At 54.9% G+C, this 17,665-nt stretch overlaps 1 protein-coding gene across 2 annotated transcripts in view; it reads right to left on the reverse strand.

Moving 5' to 3' along the window:
• MID2 (midline 2) overlaps positions 1 to 17,665 on the reverse strand; it is a 72,461-nt gene that overhangs the window by 49,717 nt on the left and 5,079 nt on the right. For both annotated transcript variants that reach the window (XM_050310816.1, XM_050310815.1), the window contains exon 2: positions 3,897 to 4,618. In XM_050310816.1, coding sequence (XP_050166773.1) covers positions 3,897 to 4,562 — 666 coding nt within the window. In that variant the 5' untranslated portion in view covers positions 4,563 to 4,618. The remainder of the gene's footprint in view (positions 1 to 3,896; positions 4,619 to 17,665) is intronic.

A 17,665-nucleotide genomic window follows, 5' to 3' on the forward strand; every position in this document is an offset into this window, starting at 1 on the left:
CGCTCCAGCGCTCCGACCTCTGCCCCATCCTGCCCCAGCATCCACATGGTCCCTGCTTAAATCCGGAAAACTGCTCACACCGGCCAGAATCTTTACAGCATGAACAAGTGGGGTTCAGGATGCACAAAAATAAACCCATCACACGTGTTAAAGGGATTAAAGATGGTTCCTACAACATGTGGAGGTGTATAATACAGTATAGATGGATCACTGCAGAGCATCCACTGGGAAGTCAGGCTGCTGGCACACTCTGGAGACTTTGGATGACAAACCGGCTTGGAGGGAAGGAGAGCACTAGGATGAGGTTTCTGGTCTGTGCACAACAGTCCAGTTTCAGGCACTCAGCTCTTCTAAAGAAAGGAAAAAATCCCCCACCAAAAGATTTCTATGGAAAGCACAGCCCTTCTGACAACAGGAAGTTACTCACTTCAAAAACCCAATTTTCCATCAAAAAAAATCCAAGTTGAAAGGCGTTTCCAGCTCACTCGAGCTGCAGGATCAAAGCCAGGGATTAAGTGCATCTACTCACTGCTGGCTGCACGAGTGTGTCATGGAGCTCTGGGAGCAGACACGGAGCTCACCGACAGCATCCTGTGGAGGGGCAGAGCCCTGCCATGGGCAGGGGACACAGGGCAGGCCTGTGGGAGCAGCAGCATCCTACCAGCACGTTTTTAAGGGTTTCAATTATTTCAGGCACTTGCAAGGACTTTGAGCACTGCCAGGGAGCGTGTGGTGGTCAGAGCTGTGGACTGAGGCCACAAGAGGAGATGGCACAAGATGATAAAGCAAACGTTGGCTCTGCTGGTGAAGCCCAGCATTGATGCCAAGCAATTCCTGCAGCGGAGGTAGAGCGTTAGGAAAAGAGACACAGAAAACCAGCCCAAACAGTGCACAGGCAGAGGCTGGGATGTGCTAGAGGATGAGCCAGAGGAAGGACACACCCTCCCAGGCAGTTGTGGCCACCCTCACGCCTGCTCCCCTCCACCTCCAGCCCTGCAGCAAGTGGGGAGCTGGGCAGGATGAACAGCACAGGAAGAATGTTTGCAGCAGAGGACAGCTTCCCTCCAGGGCCAAAATCACTTCAGACTGCTATTTAAAAGAGGAAAAAAAATGGTGTTCTGGCAGCCTGCAAAGCTTCCTCAGATGGATTTGTGTGGCATGGACCAGATCAGGGAGGAATATTCCAAGGTTTTAATTTCCCTGCCCAGGTTTTATTGCGTGCAAACATACGTGGTCATTGCTTTCAAAGGTTTCCAATTTGCAAACATCTCCTCATGGAAAAAGAACGTCCTGCACTGTGGATGGGGCTGCTGGCACGAGCTCCATGCACCGAGGAAGCTTAGGTGAGGCATGATGTGATGGGAGATGGGCACGTCAGGGGCTGCAGGCAAATCCCAGCCTCCCCCTAGACCCCGTTTGGCAGCACTGACCCAAAGCCAAACCTCGTGGCTGGAAAGAGGGAAGAAAGAAACAACATCCAGGACATCCCACTGCCCATTCCTCATGCTGTCATGGGCGTCTAGTCACAGCACTGGGCACCTTGCAGTGGGTTTGGGAGAGGGGCAGGTGGGAAACCAGCCCAGGAAACTGTCCACCTAGGAAGATTTCTTTCCAGGCATCTCAGTGTGTTTAAAAACAAGGAAGAAAAAAAATAATCTGGTCTGCACAAAAAAAACCTCAGGTCTTCTGCGTTTTTGCTGGAGCAACAGAAGTATTCCTTCTGCCCTCAAAATCCACCAGGGCAGAGAGAGCGGTTTTGTTCTGAACGTGAACAGGACAAAGAGTCAAGAAATGCACTTTGGGGTCAGAACAAGCATGGTACATGAAGGGAGAAAGGACTAAGGAAGCAGCAGCTGGGAAAGGCATGAGCAGGGTTCTAATGGGAACATGACTGCTGCCACAGCCTCACCTGTGTGACCTCGGATGGGACCTGTTGTAGTTTTTTTTCATATTAAAAAAAAAGGGGGGGGGTTAAAAGTTTTTTTTTTTTTTAGGCTCATCCAGATTGCACAGGGGACAGAGAGGGATTTCAAACTTTATATAGGGCAAACATCATCCATGCAGGTTCACATCACATTCACTGCAACCACAGCCCCTGCATAAAGACTGAGTTTCAAAGTGCTCCGGGGGGATCCTGGGAAGTTTGTCAGCTCCCTCCTGAAGACCAGCAGAACAGTAAATCAGATCAATATGTGCCATGAGTGAAGGGGCTGGAGGTGCATCACCCACTTCTGCCACTGCAGCCTTGGGGGGGATTATGACAGAAAAGGTGGGCTGTCCTAGAGGAAAAGCTCCCTGCCACAGGAGCTCCCACTGCTGGAAACGCTTCAGTGGAAGTGACACCCCAGACAGTGGGACCATGGGGAGATCTTCAGAAGCCTTCAAATCCTTGTCGGCCTTCAGCCACCTTTTCCTCCCTAGGCAAGGTCCTTCTGGGAAACACAGAAGTGTTCAGGCCAGCCCCCCCCAGGGATGGCATCTGCAAGGAGCCAAAGTGCTGAGATGCCGTAGGAGGGTGAAGGACAGAAGGGAAGTTTGAGGCACTTGGGAAGCTCCAACACTGCCTCATTGGATCACATAAGGATCTGGGTTGAGAGTGACATTCAGAGACCATCCAATCCAACCCCTGCCATGGGCAGGGACACCTTCCACTAGCCCAGGTTGCCCCAAGGCCCCGTCTAACCTGGCTTTGGACACTTTCAGGGATGGGGCAGCCACAGCTTCTCTGGGCAACCTGTGCGAGGGCCTCCCCCCCTTCACAGGGAAGAATTTCTCCCTAATCTCTGATCTAACCCTGCCCTCTGCAGAGTGAAGCCATTCCCCCCTTGTCCAAAGTCCCCCTATAGCTCTCTTGAAGTCCCTTTAGGCACTGCAAGAGGTTCTAAGATCCCTCTGGAGCCTTCTCTTCTCCAGGCTGAACAATCCCACCTGTCTCAGCCTTTCTTCCTAGCAGAGGTTCCAGCCTTTGGACCATTTCTGTGGCCTCCTACAAGCCTGTTCCAACAGGTCCATGTGCTCCTTATGCTAGGGGCCCCAAAGCTGGACCCAGTGCTCCAGGGGGCTCTCACCAGAGCAAAAGGGGAGAACCCCCTCCCTCCACACTGCTGGGGATGCACCCAGGACACAGCTGGATTTCCAGGCTGCCAGCACACATTGCCAGCTCACGTTCAGTTCTTCACCCACCAGCATCCCCAAATCATTCTCCACAGGGCTGCTCCCAAACTATTCATCCCCAAGGCTCAGAGCCTGAGCCTTTCCTCTCACAGTGGAGGAGCCCTGAGCAAGCTGGCTCAAGGAGGGCACCAAAGCATTCCTGGAGCACTTCCCAAGGCTCAGTTGTCCTCAGGCAAAGGGATAGCCTGCAGGAGACGATTTATGGACAGTGGGAGGTTTCCATGTGCTGCAGCCTACAGATTGGGAGACTGTGGAACAGCTTTCCCAAAGGAAATGGACACAGTTCAACCTGTCCTGCTCCCATCCTCTGAGAGGGCTGAGCAGGCATGGCCTGAGGGATACGGCCTTAGGGGATGGTGCTGCACATCTCCCAGGAGACCTCCCTCTGCCATCTCAGCTCTCCCAGAGGACAAGGCAAAGCAACATTGACACCCAGAAGTCCAATGGCATTTGGATCCAACAGCCAGACTTGGCACACACACACACCACACCAGCAGGAGAAAATAAAACAGCAAAGACTTTGCTCTAAATGGCAAGACCAAGACCCAACTCAGCCTCCCGTACCAGAGAAGCCCTCCAGCTGCATCCCACAGATCCTTCAGGAGCTGTTTGGCTTGAATATGAGATGCTGCTTGGGGCACCTGGAACCAGCCCCTGCTCTGAGCCCTGGAGACACAGCTCCCGCGGGTGACTGCACTGCCACAGCCACGCCAGCTCCTTACCTTCAGCTTCTCGAAGCGATCGCTGAGCGATGCCACTTGGTGGTCCCGGTGGCGGCCCACCAGTTTACATAAGGCACAGATGAGCTGGTCGTCAGCCACACAGTACATGTTCACCTTCTCGTTCTCGTGCTCCAGGCACGTGAGTCCACGGAAGTGCGCGTCGGGCACCGGCTCCACCAGCCGGTGGCTGGTGAAGGGCTTCTTGTTGGGGTGGGTGGCCCGCAGGCAGCGGTCACAGTAGGACACCTCGCAGGTGATGCAGGTCTTGACGGCGTCCCGGGGCGGATCCTGCTCGCAGAACTGGCAGGCGATCCTCTCGCTGGCCACGGACATGGTAGGGCTGTTGCGGTAGGTCCTGTCGCGGCGGCTCTCGCTGGGGGAGTTGGGGCCGCTCAGGGAGGCCTTCTGGAAGCGGTCGATGATGTTCTGCAGGGTCACATTTCTCTTGAGGCCCTCCAGGCCCCGGTGGTTGAGGGAGATGACATAGCGGCAGGTGGGGCACTGGAAGGCGGTGATGGGCTCGATGGACTCGCTGGAGGAGCAGCTGGACACCAGGATGCGGTGGGCACAGCTGAAGCAGAGGCTGTGGGCACAGGGCAGCAGGAGGGGGTCCTCAAATAACTCCAGGCAGATTGGGCAGGTCAATTCTGACTCCAGTGTTTCCATCTTTAGTTAACACGATCCTGATTCAGCATGAAAACCCAGGGAAGGTGGTCGGGAACCTGAGAGGGAGGAGAGCAGAGACATGAGACGGCAGCAACAGCGACTCTCCTAGGCAGCTCCTCTTCTCCAGCAGCAGGCACCCAGGCAGGTCAGACACGTCACCCCTGCAACACTCCAACACTCTATACATCCCACACTGTCACTCCAGCCCAGCCAGTCCCCTGGAAGTGCACCACTGTGGCTGAAGCCTCTCACTGAGGTGTCTCATCCCACCCTCCCCCTGAGCCAAACCACTACCGTGGAGCAGTGGGACAAGATCCATACAGAGGGGATGGGAGACGTGCAGCAGCAGCAGCTGCCCTGACACCTTCAAGGCCAGCCAGGGAAGGACCTGGGCCACAAGGCTGGAGACAAAACAAGGAGAAGCCACACGATTTCATGTTTGTGTTGCTGAGGACTGGGGTGGGGCAGTGCTGGCATTCCATGCAGAAGGGTTGCACTGTACTGCAGAATTAAGCCCCTAAACATCCCCTCCAGCAGCTCCAGGCCTGCCTGCTTCTAGTGAGGGGGAAAAGGTGAATCATGTCCTGGAAACTCTAAGCAGAACATGTCGGGAGCTCCTAACACCCCATCCCACTCCCTGCTTTTCCCAGTCATTGCTTTTTGGAGTAGGGTGGGTAGGGCAGAGCAGTGAAATTATAGTCGGCAAACTTCCACCACTGGCTGTCCTCCACTGCACTCCACAACAGCCAGGGATGCCCAAATCAACTCCAGCTGGAGGCAAACAAGATGTATTTTTAGCTCCCTTCCTTTGTATGAGCTGGAAAAGAGCTCCCAGCAGGCGACAACCTGCTGCTCCCAGCTCTGGTTTGCAGAGCACCAGGAGCTGCACCTCGAGCACTGCCCAGTCTCTGCTGGTGTCCCAGCATGCTCCCAAATGCCTGTCACATAATGACATGGAGTTGGATCCAGTCTCTCCTTTCTTACCTTCCACCCAGTGCACATGTGGTGCCTCCTGGTCTTCTCAACCCACTGCGATGTCCCTTGTCACAGACACAGGGAAAGCCTCATTCTGTCAAAGCCACAGGGACCCCTCACCCTGACACTGCTGCAGGGGCCAACCCTGTCAGAAGGAACACAGTGCCCAGCCCAGCCCTGTTTCCACCCCAGCACACTTTGGTGGGGTGCATGGGCTCTGCCTGGGGAGAAGAGGAAAAACTCTTCCCTGGGTGGGTGGTGAGGCCCTGGCACAGGTTGCTCAGAGAAGCTGTGGCTGCCCCATGCCAGGCAGGATGGGACTTGGAGCAACCCAGTCCAGTGGAAAGTGTCCCCATCCGTGGCAGGGCGTGGAACTGGATGAACTTTAAGGTCCTTCCAACACAAACCAACCTGGGATTCTGTGAAAAAGGGCTGGCTGGGAGGGACGAGGCAGCAGCAGGAGAGGGTTTGGCTGTTGAAAGCTCCAGGCTGCTGCCACCACCTGCAAATGGCAAACTGCACAGGTGTAACCTGCACACCCCCATCCCATCACACCCATCCCTTCCATCACTCCCATCCTCTCTCTTCCCAATTGCCTGAAATGGGATTTGCAAGTGGTTGGAGGAGACCTTGAGCTCCTCCCTGAACCAGCTCAAGGGGCTTATAAAATTAATCCACTGAGCATTTTGGTATGTTCATGCTGCAGCAGCTTCTGCTGCCCAAACACAGCCTCGCACACAAATGTATCCAACACTTTCTCTAAGGTTATTTTTCTTTTCCTCAGGAGAGACAGTGGAAAAGTAGCTGCGTCCAAACAAGGAGAGGAGCACAAGGGCTCCCCGACAGCTTCCTCTCCGCAGCTCCCAGAGTGTTTCTCAAGCCTTGGAGCCTGCCACAGCCATGGGAAAGCAGCGGGGAGGAAACATTCCTGGACCTCTGCCCGGCTGCTCGCACTCTGCTGTGGTTGCCCCAGATCTGCTGGGCTCCCCCGTGCCCCAGGCCTGGCAGGACAAGGAGTGTCCAGCCACGACTCTCCCATCGCCAGCACTGCGGCACCTCCCGCACTGCCCTTGGGCACTGGAGCTGCAACACCTCCCACACTGATCCCTCGCTGTGCCAGATGCTCTGGACACAGCGGCTGCCTCACCCTTAGAGCCCAACACCCTGCCCCACACATGACCCCAGCTCGGGGGGCACAGCCCCTCTCACCTCCCCCCGTGATCCACGGATTCTCTCCGGCCAGCAAACACAAAGGGAAAAGAAAAAGAAAGAAGGACAACAACGGGATTCGGTTCAGAGCCTGACCAAGACTGGGAAAAGAATTTAAAAAACAGGATTGGTGCGAGAGGCTCCCAAACGCCTTGCCAGAGCCGCCTGTTGCTGGGCCAGTCCCACGGAGCAACATCTCATGCTCCCACAAGCTCCCACATCCAACATCCATCTTCGCATCCAGCTCCGCTGCCATCCGAGGGAAAACGAGGCAAAAAGTTTAAACAGCCTTTGGCTTTGTTACCAAGTTTTTACATTAATCTTGTTTTCCTTGCTGGGACAACAGCTTTTACCTGTGACAATATCCAAGAGGAGCCTCAGGTCCCGGGTTGGGACAGGAGCAGGTGCAGGAGCCCCTCAGAGGTGCAGGAGCAGGCACAGGAGCCTGCCTGGAGGTGCAGGAGCCCCGCTGGAGGTGCGGGAGCCCCCTCGGAGGAGGCACCTGCTCCGAGTGCTGCACCTGGCAAGGCAGCCGCGCTGCCGTCAGAGCCTTTCATGCCTCTCACTTTGATGTTCTCTTTGATGTCCAGGATTGACGCAGCACAAGGAATAGCTGATTAGATTAAAATCTGCTTTCTTTACAGTCATTAACTCGCTAAATATAAAAGTCATAAAATATTAACACTGTTTACAGACAGCCCCGTGTCACTTGTGCCCCAAGGGTCAGCGGCCCTGGCCAAGCCGGGCTGTGATAACAACAAGCAGCAGCAGCAGGTTAACAACACAGTAACATAAAACCAAACAATTTTTTTTGTTGTGTTGATTTGAGCTTTGCCTAAAACCCAAGGGAAAGAGAGAAAATAATAATAACAAATAAAAATTACAATAAATAAATCAATGACCAATAAGACAGAAGAGATGGGGGAAGGTAGAGAACCCCAGAGTGAGCAAAGCTGTGGGTGCTGCAGAGCCAGTGCCGAGCCAGTGCCAGGTCCTCTGGGATACAGTGACTGGTGCTTTTACTTCCAGCCCAGATGCATTCCAAAACCCACATGCCAGCACAGAGCAGCAGGAGCATGGTGAGCCTCAGGGGTTCCCAGGATACCTTTAGCAAGTTACACCAAAGGTTGTTGGATACAAAGGTTCCCCCTCCACTTCTTCCAAATTGGTATTTTCACAAGATCAAAGCCAAATGTGCTTCATCACTGCCTGAAGCTCAGAAGCTCATCAGGAGCAAGGCAGAGGTTTGGCACCAAGGGAAGAAGGGAGGAGAGACATGGAAGGAGGAGATGCTGCTCACATCACCTGATCCATACCTGGCGGGGACATCCCAGTGTATATCACCTGAGGCCATGGGCAGCCAGCCCAAAATTCACACTTTCCCCTCCAGCCACCATCCAGCTCCCGTTTTTACCCATGTTTTTTTACAAGTCCACCCAACATTGCCTGTGGTTTCTCCCAGCACCAATCCTGGGCAGAATCCCATGCTGGGATAACTGGACCTGCTCTGATAAAAGCTAACCCTGCAGGTCAGTATTTTCCACACCATGTGTGATTATTTATTTATTTTCTCTCTTTCCCCCTTTTTTCCCCTCCCCCTTTTTTCTCTTCCCTTCCCCCCCAAAAGCTCCAGCTCAGATTGCTCAGCCCCTTCCAAGAATGAGGCTTTAGAAGAGCTATGCTGCTCCACCCGTGCATTAACGAAAAAAATAATAAAATATGGCAACCCTTTCCTTAATTGGCTCAGCGACAGCAGGATACAAAATCTGGGCAGCAGTTGTCTCTGCGCTTTTTGTTGTCCTCGGGAAAATTAGCTCAAAATTGGATCACTGTTGAAGGGAGGATAGAACACCCCGTCCAGCAGCCACATCCCGTTCCCAAAGAGCCCAGGCTGCCCAGCACAGCTCCCATGGCAGCAGGGATCCACTCCCTCATTTGAGGTCCCCCCTCAGCTCCCCCAGCCCTGCCAGCATCAGCCTTCCCAACCAAATGCCCTGAATCTCCCCTTGGGATGGGCCTGTCTCAGGAGAAACAGGGTCCTAAGAGGGAACACAGCCCCCCCAACCGCACAATTAGCAACAGCTTCCGACCTAGCAAAGGCACTCCAGGGAGAGGGGAGGCTGTCAGGCTCCTCCAGCCAATTCAGATCCAGTGTTACCTAATTCTTCTGTGCTCAGTTTGCATCAGCTGTGCATATTTAATGCCAAATTTTAAGCTCGGAGCCGCAGCCAGCACAGAGCATCCCTTGGCCCCTGCTCCTCCCTCCCAGCACACCTGAACACACCGAACAGAACTTGGCCTTTCCTCCCAACGCTCCTGCCTTCACACATTCCTTAATAACTCCATGAATTTGTCTGAGGCTTTCTGAAAATCCCAGTGATCCATCTCCCAGCTGCTCTCCCCAATCACCTTACTGACATACCAGAAAAAGAAGAACCCCCCTGTCCCCATTAAACTGGATTTCCCCTATAAAAGCCAGCGTTGCTGTCCCTAATCCATCATACTGGAGCAGCATTTCCACACCAGCTTTAATTATTTTCTCAGCCAATTTGCTTGGTGCTAAAGCAAAGCTGCTCCATGATTCCCACTGCTCTCCCTGCACCTTTTAAATGAAGGACAGAGCTGAGAGGCTGCATTCACATGCAGCAGTACCCTTTAATGAGAGATTTGCTGGCAGTTTGGCTGCTTCATCCTTAAACTCCTCCTGAAGAGCCACCAGAGTCCACCAGGCACTGGCCATTTGTGCTCTTTAATTCCTCCATTTGCACAGCACCTGATTCCCTCTGGGAATTTCACCTTCATCACTGCCTTCACTGATGGGATGAGACCACTTTGTTCCATCACAACATCCCCTTTCTCCTGAAGGTCTCCTGTCACGCTCCAGGGTTGGGAAGGGCCCCCAACATACTACTGGATGCCCTGATCCCCTCTGGCCCTGCTGCTTGCACAACTAGTTTTGGATGGGGTTTTCCTCCCCTTCATCCCCCAAGGGGATTACTCCCAATGTGTGAACCCCACACAAGCCTCAGTTACCCACATGCCTGCACAGACCCAAGCTGGGATGCTCGAGTCCAGCACAAGCCCCCAGTCAGCACTCCCCTCCCTGCAGCAGCAGCTCCCTACATCCCTGCTCCCACCCATCCCGGGGTGCCCTCCAGCCTCTCTGGTTTGGGGTGCTGCGTTTCCCACCCTTGCTTCTCTCCCTCTCCTTCCCGATAACATCTCTCTGCTCATGGAGCAGCTCTGGAACCCCCACCACCCATCCCCCCAGGGATTCTGGTGGTTTCCACACACACCAGCAGCCCTTGTCCCAGCATGTTCTCTCCAGCACCCCCAAATACTCTGTCCCCGCCCAGCCTGTGCTGCTGTCAGTCCCCTTCTGCCAGCACTGTGGCCCAACACTTCCCACTGGTTTAAACGGCTGATAATCCACTCACAACTGGCAGAAATCCATCATCCACTGGTTCTGGCAATGCCACAAAACCTTCCCCTCTGCATCTGCTTCCGATGCGGAATGAAGAGCCCATGTTCCTGTGGGCTGGGATGTGGCAGGTGGGATGTGGGGAGGGCTCTGGGCAATCAGAGTGGGTTTTCTTGGCCCAGTGTTAAACATCAGCAGCTGACATTACACTCGTCCATCCCAATGGGACTCTAGCACAGGATGAGGCACAAAAGAGTTGTTGTTTGAGTGGATCATGACTGCACAAGGACACAAGCCATGCTCCCCGTTCTCTCGTGCTGGTGCCAGCCTTCCAACACGTTATCAGGATTTCATGGAGCCAGGGAGCAGCAGGAGCTCCAAGAGCTTGTCCTGGGTTACCTGCACAGGACAAGGATGTTCCACCTGAAGCCCATGAGGTCTCCACCTCATCCACCTCCGTGATGTCAGAGAGGCAAGCACCAAACGAAGCTCCTCTGTTTGACCTCCAGGGACATCCTGGTACAAGGGAAGACTTTACCTCTTTCCTACAAGTGAGGTGACAGCTGCTGGTGTGCTCCCACAGGACCTCAGCACAGCATGTTTGCTGCCCAGCTCCCACAGCCATGCAGCAGGAATCACTCTAGGCACATTCCTCCGAAGCTGCAGTGGTTTGAAGACAGGCAGCAATGGTGCATGTCACCCTCTGGGACGTTATGGGGCAATTCCCACTGACACAGTGTGGAAACCTTCCCCAGTAATCTCCATTGGGGACCTGGGGGTCAACTGGACACAAAAGGGACAGGGTATCTCTCCAGCCCCTCTGACTCAGCAGGTCTCTGGAGCACAGTGCAGTTGCTTCCAGTTCCTGAGGAACATTGCAGCTCCCCGGGTCCTCTGCACTCCATAATCCATGAAAACTGGGGCTGCAGCAGCCAAGGCTCAGCCTCTGGAAGGCCACAGCCCATCACAGCCCTCCTCCCCATGCACTGCATATGTCCACCCATCCATCCCATTCCTCCTGCAATGCCAAAACACACAGCCCTTGCCTCTCTACCAGCAGCTGCCACCACAGCTCAGGGGCTGAAACCCCAGCTGAAGCTGATGCCAAGGGTGGGGGGGGGTGTCACAGCAGTGCCCCAAAAAGGGACAAATGCAGGCACGTGGCTTTGAGGGCTGCTGCAATGGCAGGGGGAACAGCCCCACCTTCCCAAGACCATCACAGATGTGAGTGAGCCCCTTCCAGCCTGGCCCTTGAGAAAAGCAGCTGGGGACTGGGCACACCACCAAACTGGCACGTCCAGTGCTCCTGTGGCCCTGGCAGCCCTGCCACCCCCCTGCAAATACTCATTCCCCTCCTGCCACAGCACTCCACTGCTCCAGGTCTCTCCACCCTCCCTCTCTCCCTCCCCTCCCTTACCTCTCCTGCAGCTCTGTGCTCTCCTCCCACCCTGCTGTCCTGGCATCTCCAGCCAATGCTGTACAGCAAGCGAGCGGACCGAGCGCTCGTGTCAGCACCAGCAGCTCCCAAAAACAGCCCTGCTCCCAGCTGGCTCCTGCCAGACCACACATGGCAGCAGCCTTTTGATCCGAGCCTTTCTCCGGGTGCACCCTGTGGCTCCGCATCCTTCCCCTCTTCCTCAGCCACCGCCTGCAATGCAGCTCCAGCCCAGCCTCGTCCCCACCACAGCCAGCAGCCCCTGGCCCGGCAAGAAGGAGGGAGGGCATGGCTGCAGTGGCAGCTGGTACTCTGGAATAATAACCTTTGGGCTCCAGAGCAAGGCAAGGCTGTTATCCCCCAGACAGAGGCTGTGGAGATCATCCAGCCCCACACTGAGAACCCCCAGCCCTGTGCTGAGGATTGTTTTGTCAAGGAGAAGCATATTCCAAGGGCAAACCCCTCTGTCTCTCCAGAGGCTGGAGCAGAAGCAGCCTGCTCCAGCATTCACAGCCCTGGTGCTGTGTTAGGTACCAGAATCCTTCGGGGTCTGCATGGGGGAGTAGGGTTCAAAGAGGTGCAGAGACATGACCATAACAAAGGCAAGGCTGGGCTCATGGCAAAGCCCATCGTGGGAAAGAGCCAGGAGACACAGACACACATCTGGGAAGGTACTGGTGCTGCTGCCATGCAAACATGACACAGCAAGGAGCTGCCGGTCACCACTGCTCCCCAGACACCCTTGTGCTGTGCAAAAGTCAAAGCTCTACTGTAAGGGATGTTTTCTGGGGGACAGAATAATAACAGATCCTCAACCAAAGATGGGGGGTTGGCACAGTCCCATTCTGGCAAAGACACAGAGCGTGAGAGGGGCAGCCTGAGCCACCACTGTGCCCCCCAACCCATGCTTTGCCCCTTTGCACCTCCTGACCCCTTCTGATCCTTTCCTTTCTGCAGGAAAGGAAAAAACCTGAATGGGGCGTGGGAGCAAGAATGGCTCCAGAAGGGCTGGGAGCTGCTGCCTCAACCAAGGGCTCTGTCACGTCCCCACTGGCTCGGGGCTGCCGTGTGTCCTGACAGAGCTCCGAGGAGCGTGTGTGCCCCAGCCCTGCAGCCCACAGCAACACACGCTGCCACTGACACCGTTTCAGTCCCGTTTTGCTGCTCTGCAACAGGAAAAGAGGCAATTCCGACCTCCTGGCAGACCTCGGCCTCTCTGCTGCAGACGGAGGCTGTGACAGTCAGCCCAGAGCCTTGTTGCTGCCCCGACCCAGCGACCGCTCCAGCCTCCCCACCCCGAAACGACAGATCAGCTCCGCTTCCGACAGATACCACAGAGCCGGGAAATCCAGAGGCCATTGTGCTGCTCTGTGCAAGGTTAAATATATCTGCACGGCTCCTTGGGCTGCATTCCTGGGAGGTGGAAAGGATAAACAAGGCTTCCTGCAGGAAGTGGAGACAATGGGGGGATAATTAGTTCTAGTCCCCAGTGCAGAAACAATGCAGGTAGCAGATATTTTGGACTTTCACACCCACCCCCTCGCCATGCTCAGAAAGAGGTGCCCTGACTGGTGCAACTTGACTGCCAGACTGGTGTAACTGGGCTCTCTGGCCAGATAAGAGACTAACGATATAAAATCAGAGCTGCCGCAGCCGAGGGATCAGCCTGGGCCTTCACTACTCCAGGCTTACCCTGGCAAGAGGCTGGCATACCAGGACACGTTTTGGAGACATGTTTTTCCAAGAGCCAGCAGCTCCTGGCTCAAGTTGGGGGCTATGGGCACCCCCACACCAAGAGTTACAAAGCAGGTTTGGGGACAGAGCTTCCACCAGTGCCCCAGCCATGCTTCACTTCCAGCATGGCACAGCCAGCAATACCAACAGCATTCCAGAGCAACCACGAGCAAACTGCAAGGGGAGCTCCCACGTCACTGCAGCAAAGGGACCTCCACACCACCCTCCACAGCCGGCCAGAGGATGCCAGGGATCTGCTGTTCCTACAGTTACCTCCTCTTCATTCCAAAGAGGGCCCAACCAGGGCTTATTTTCAAATCACAGCAATTTTTAATCCTTTTTCCTACCCCAGCCCCTCGGGAGTGCTCCATACGCCAGCCAGATTTCCCAGTCCTCCTCCTGGCGCTGTGGAATGACAGAGGGACCCCGTGCTCCCCGGAGGTTTTTCCAGCACATTACACAGGTCATTTAAAGCCTTTCAAGACAAAATGCTCCCTCGCTCTGAAGTGACTCAGAACCATTAGCATCCCCTTGGAGAGGGTTCTCTGCCCTCACCACTGCAACACAGGAGCACTTTTGCCCTTTAGCTCTAAATAAAATACATTTATAAACAAAAAAGCACCAATTCCCCTGGCTCGGAGCCACTGCCTGTCCCCACGTCCCATCCTCTGCTTGGAATGTCACAGACACCCACAGCAGTGTCCCTCACACTTTGAGGCACATCAAAGGATGCTCTACCAGCAATGCCACACTCCCCATCCTCTGGGATCAGCCCTAGGCTCGCTCCCTAACCCCTCAGGAGATGTTCCCTGAGCTAAGGACAACAGCACGCCTGTGCTGCTTCTGGACGCAGCTTCCCACAGCTCATGCCAGGCTGGGGATGAACCACCGAGCTCAAGGCAGGTCTGGAGTGCACACAGTTGGGAGAAACACTCAGCTCACCCTGTCATCCCCTGGATCAGCCTGCGGAGAAGGACCAGGGAAATACCCTGAACCCAGTACAGGCTGCATCCCAGAGCATTCCCAACAACTCGAGCATCCCCAATCCCCGGTCCCTGGAGGATTCAGACCACGCCGTTGCCTCCATCACCCCTGTTCCCTGGCCAGCACGGCTCCACCACACTGCATCTCTCCAAAGTCCTGCTCCCTTCCCCAAGGGGCAGCCAAAATAATGCTGGGGGCATGCAGGGGCTGTGGATCTGCCCGCCACCCCTCTCAGCTCTGCTCAGATGCGATTCAGGAGATAAAGCAGGTAACTACAAAGGTAATTTCCTCCTGTCATCCCTGCTGCCTCCCCACGGGCTGCCGGAGGGAGGCAGAGGCTTCTAGTGACAAGAGGCACGGCACAGACAATACCTGCTTTCGTACTCCAACGAGTTCTTTAAAGATCTGAAAGGAACCCAAAACACTCCCAATTTTGCATTTGTCACCATCACAGAACACGCCAGAGCCTCGCAGGGGCTGGGATTTGACACACAGAGGTGCCTTCGCCTCCGAGAGCATCCGACACTCCTGATTCCCCATGGGAAGCTGCTGTGGCTCTGCAGGCAGGCAGCAAAGCTCGTTGCTGAGGAATGACAAATGGACACAAATTCCTGGGATGCTGGAGGGAGCACAGCATTCTACAGGGTCACTCTGGGACTGACCACAATGCTGGTCAGAGGTTTGGGAAAGTACTGGCAGGAGCAAAAGAGTTTAAAAAATAATATTATATGTAAAATATAAATTAGCCTGCCATGTTGATGGTCTCTCTCATCCAAGGAGAGTAGCTTTCCAAGTCCCCTCTCCTGACACCCCCACATGCAGCAAGGACACCAGGCCAGCACCAGAGCTGGATCCTGTCCCCAGCCAGGGGCTGTGAGGAGTCCTCAGCCCCGTGGCATCTCCCTCAGTGACACACATCACCCTGCAACTGATGGGTGACCCTGCAGAGCATCCCAGTCACTTCCCAACACACAGGGCCATAACACAGCGATGACTATTCATGACTTTGAGCTGCTAAAGGACTCAGAATAAAGGGATGGAAAAAAGCTGAAGATTTAATGCCAGAAAACCACAAATGGGTCACACACAGAGACAGCAGACATGGAGGTGACAGCACAAGCACCCACTCAACCCCAGAAGTTGGGATCCTCCTTTTGCAGCATAACAGAGCCACAGACCAGCCCAATGCCATTCCCAGAAATTCAGTTTTGCTCTATCCACCAGTTCTCACAGCTGGCACAAGGCAGCCCAAATGCTGGGAGAACAGGCAGACCAAGAAGGATCAGGTTAGGGGCCAAGAAAAATCACAGAGGATAAAAACAAGGAGCCTGTTGCTGGGAGAGGCCAGCCCTCATTATGGAGAAATGTGAGAATTCCCAGGAGGAAAGCAAACCTGAGAGGCAAAGCACAGAGAAGCAGGGATCTCAGAGAACTTCAGGCACGTCATCTGGGTGCCCACTGGCCTCAAGGCCATCTCCCACCACCAGTCATGAAGGAGAAGGAATGCGACAAGGAAGAGGATTGTGGCAGGATTGCTCCTCACAGTCGTACAGCTCAGCACTCACCACCCTCCTGCCAGACAAACCCTATCCCGTTCTCCTTCCTACAGGCACACAAACACTTCCAGCACAAGGGAGCAGAGCTGGAGCCACTGCAGCCAGGGAAAACATCCAAGCAGGAAAAAAAAAAAAAATCAAAAAACAACCGAGAACACATTTCTAGGAGGGGAGAACAGCAACGCAGGCAGCGAGGCACGAACGGAGAGCACAAGGCCGGGCCCCCGTGGAGTTTTCTAAGCTGGTCAGGATCCTCACTCAGTGCTCCAGCCCCTGCACACACCATTCAGCTCCAGGAATTGCCAGCAGCGCTATAGCATGGAGAGGGGGGAGAATCCCTGGCAACACGGTGCTGCCACAGGAGCCTGCGTGTTCCAGCCGGGGCTGGGGAGACGCCGACGTGCGCACAGGATGCTCCCGGGACGTGCATCCAGAGCAGCTCCCACAGCTCCCCAGCGCCGGCTTCAAGCATCAGCTGCTTAAGATAAACAAAATGCCATTATGTGGCCTGAGCCAACGTATTTCTGCAGCAATCCAGAGCTTTGGGATTCCTGTTGCACCTGGGGAGCATGGGCGCTGCGCTGGACCACCACGCTCCCAGGTCAGAATCCAGCAAATCACAGAAATGCTGAGGTCTGCAGGGAGCTCTGGGAATGGAGACTGACTCACCTGGGGTCACCCGGAGTCAGCTGTCCAGGACTGTGACCCACTGGGTTCTGTACACCTCCACAGATGGAGACTCCACAGCCTCTCTGGGCAGCATTTCACCAATCTCAGAGTTAAAACCACCACGCTTTCTCCCATGAGATTTCAGACAGATGCAAGGAGTTAAGAACAGGAGGTGCAGATGCCTCATCCAAAGCCGCAATAACAGGGTTAACAGACCAGCAGCAGCCCTAGCTGCCCTTGAGCACTGGCTCAAGGTCAGGTTCCACCAGGATAGATCATCTTGTGTAGGACTTCCAAAGTCTGGATCCACATCTGTTTCTTTGCATGGGAAACAGGTCCAGCACCAGGGCTCTGGAGCACTTACAGGAGGGATGTGAAGCTCCTGTGCCCGTCCTTTCCCCCTTGCATGGGGACTGCAGACCCCTGCCACCCTCATGTGCCTCATTCCCCCTCTCCCAAACCATCTGCTTACAGCCAGTGCTGGAGAGAAACTGCTGATGAAAGGCCAGAGAGCAGCTCCCACACATCCTGGAGCCTTGGAAACCCTGGCGGGCAAAGCAAATCCCAGGGCAGGGGCACAGTACCCCAGGCAGCACGAGCACCACAGCCACCAGTGCCACTGTCACATTATCACACCGGGGCTCAGAATCAGCACGACAGCACGGGGGTAGACTGAGCCAGCGCAGCATCCAGCCAAAAACCCAGCCTGCTCCTAAACGATGTGTTGAGCCAGGTCAGCCTGGCTCAGAGCCCCAAATTCCTCCCTCCCAGGAGGCCCAGCGGGCAGCGAACCAGAGCAGCTGCTCACAGCCCCATGCCTGGAGCTCAAATGCCAGTGCTGCCACTCCAGCCCACCCGTGCTCCAAGTTCCTGAGCACCCTTTAGATGGCCTTTCCCTGCCTCATTGCACTCAGCCCTGTAACACAGCCAGATTTATGGGGTTCTTTGGGGATCATCCATGAAACGCATTTAAGCCTCTCTGTGTCTCTTTGAAACTGCAAAAAGCTAATTTACTCCTCAATATCCCTGCTGTGTTGTCACAGGATGCTGCAGGCTGCACCTCAGAGGGCTGACACGTCCACACTTCCCCTGTACCCCCACAGATCTTCCCCCAGTTCAC

Source organism: Myiozetetes cayanensis, unplaced genomic scaffold, assembly GCF_022539395.1.
Source record: "Myiozetetes cayanensis isolate MyiCay16 unplaced genomic scaffold, myiCay2020 scf15, whole genome shotgun sequence".
Classification (NCBI taxonomy): domain Eukaryota; kingdom Metazoa; phylum Chordata; class Aves; order Passeriformes; family Tyrannidae; genus Myiozetetes; species Myiozetetes cayanensis.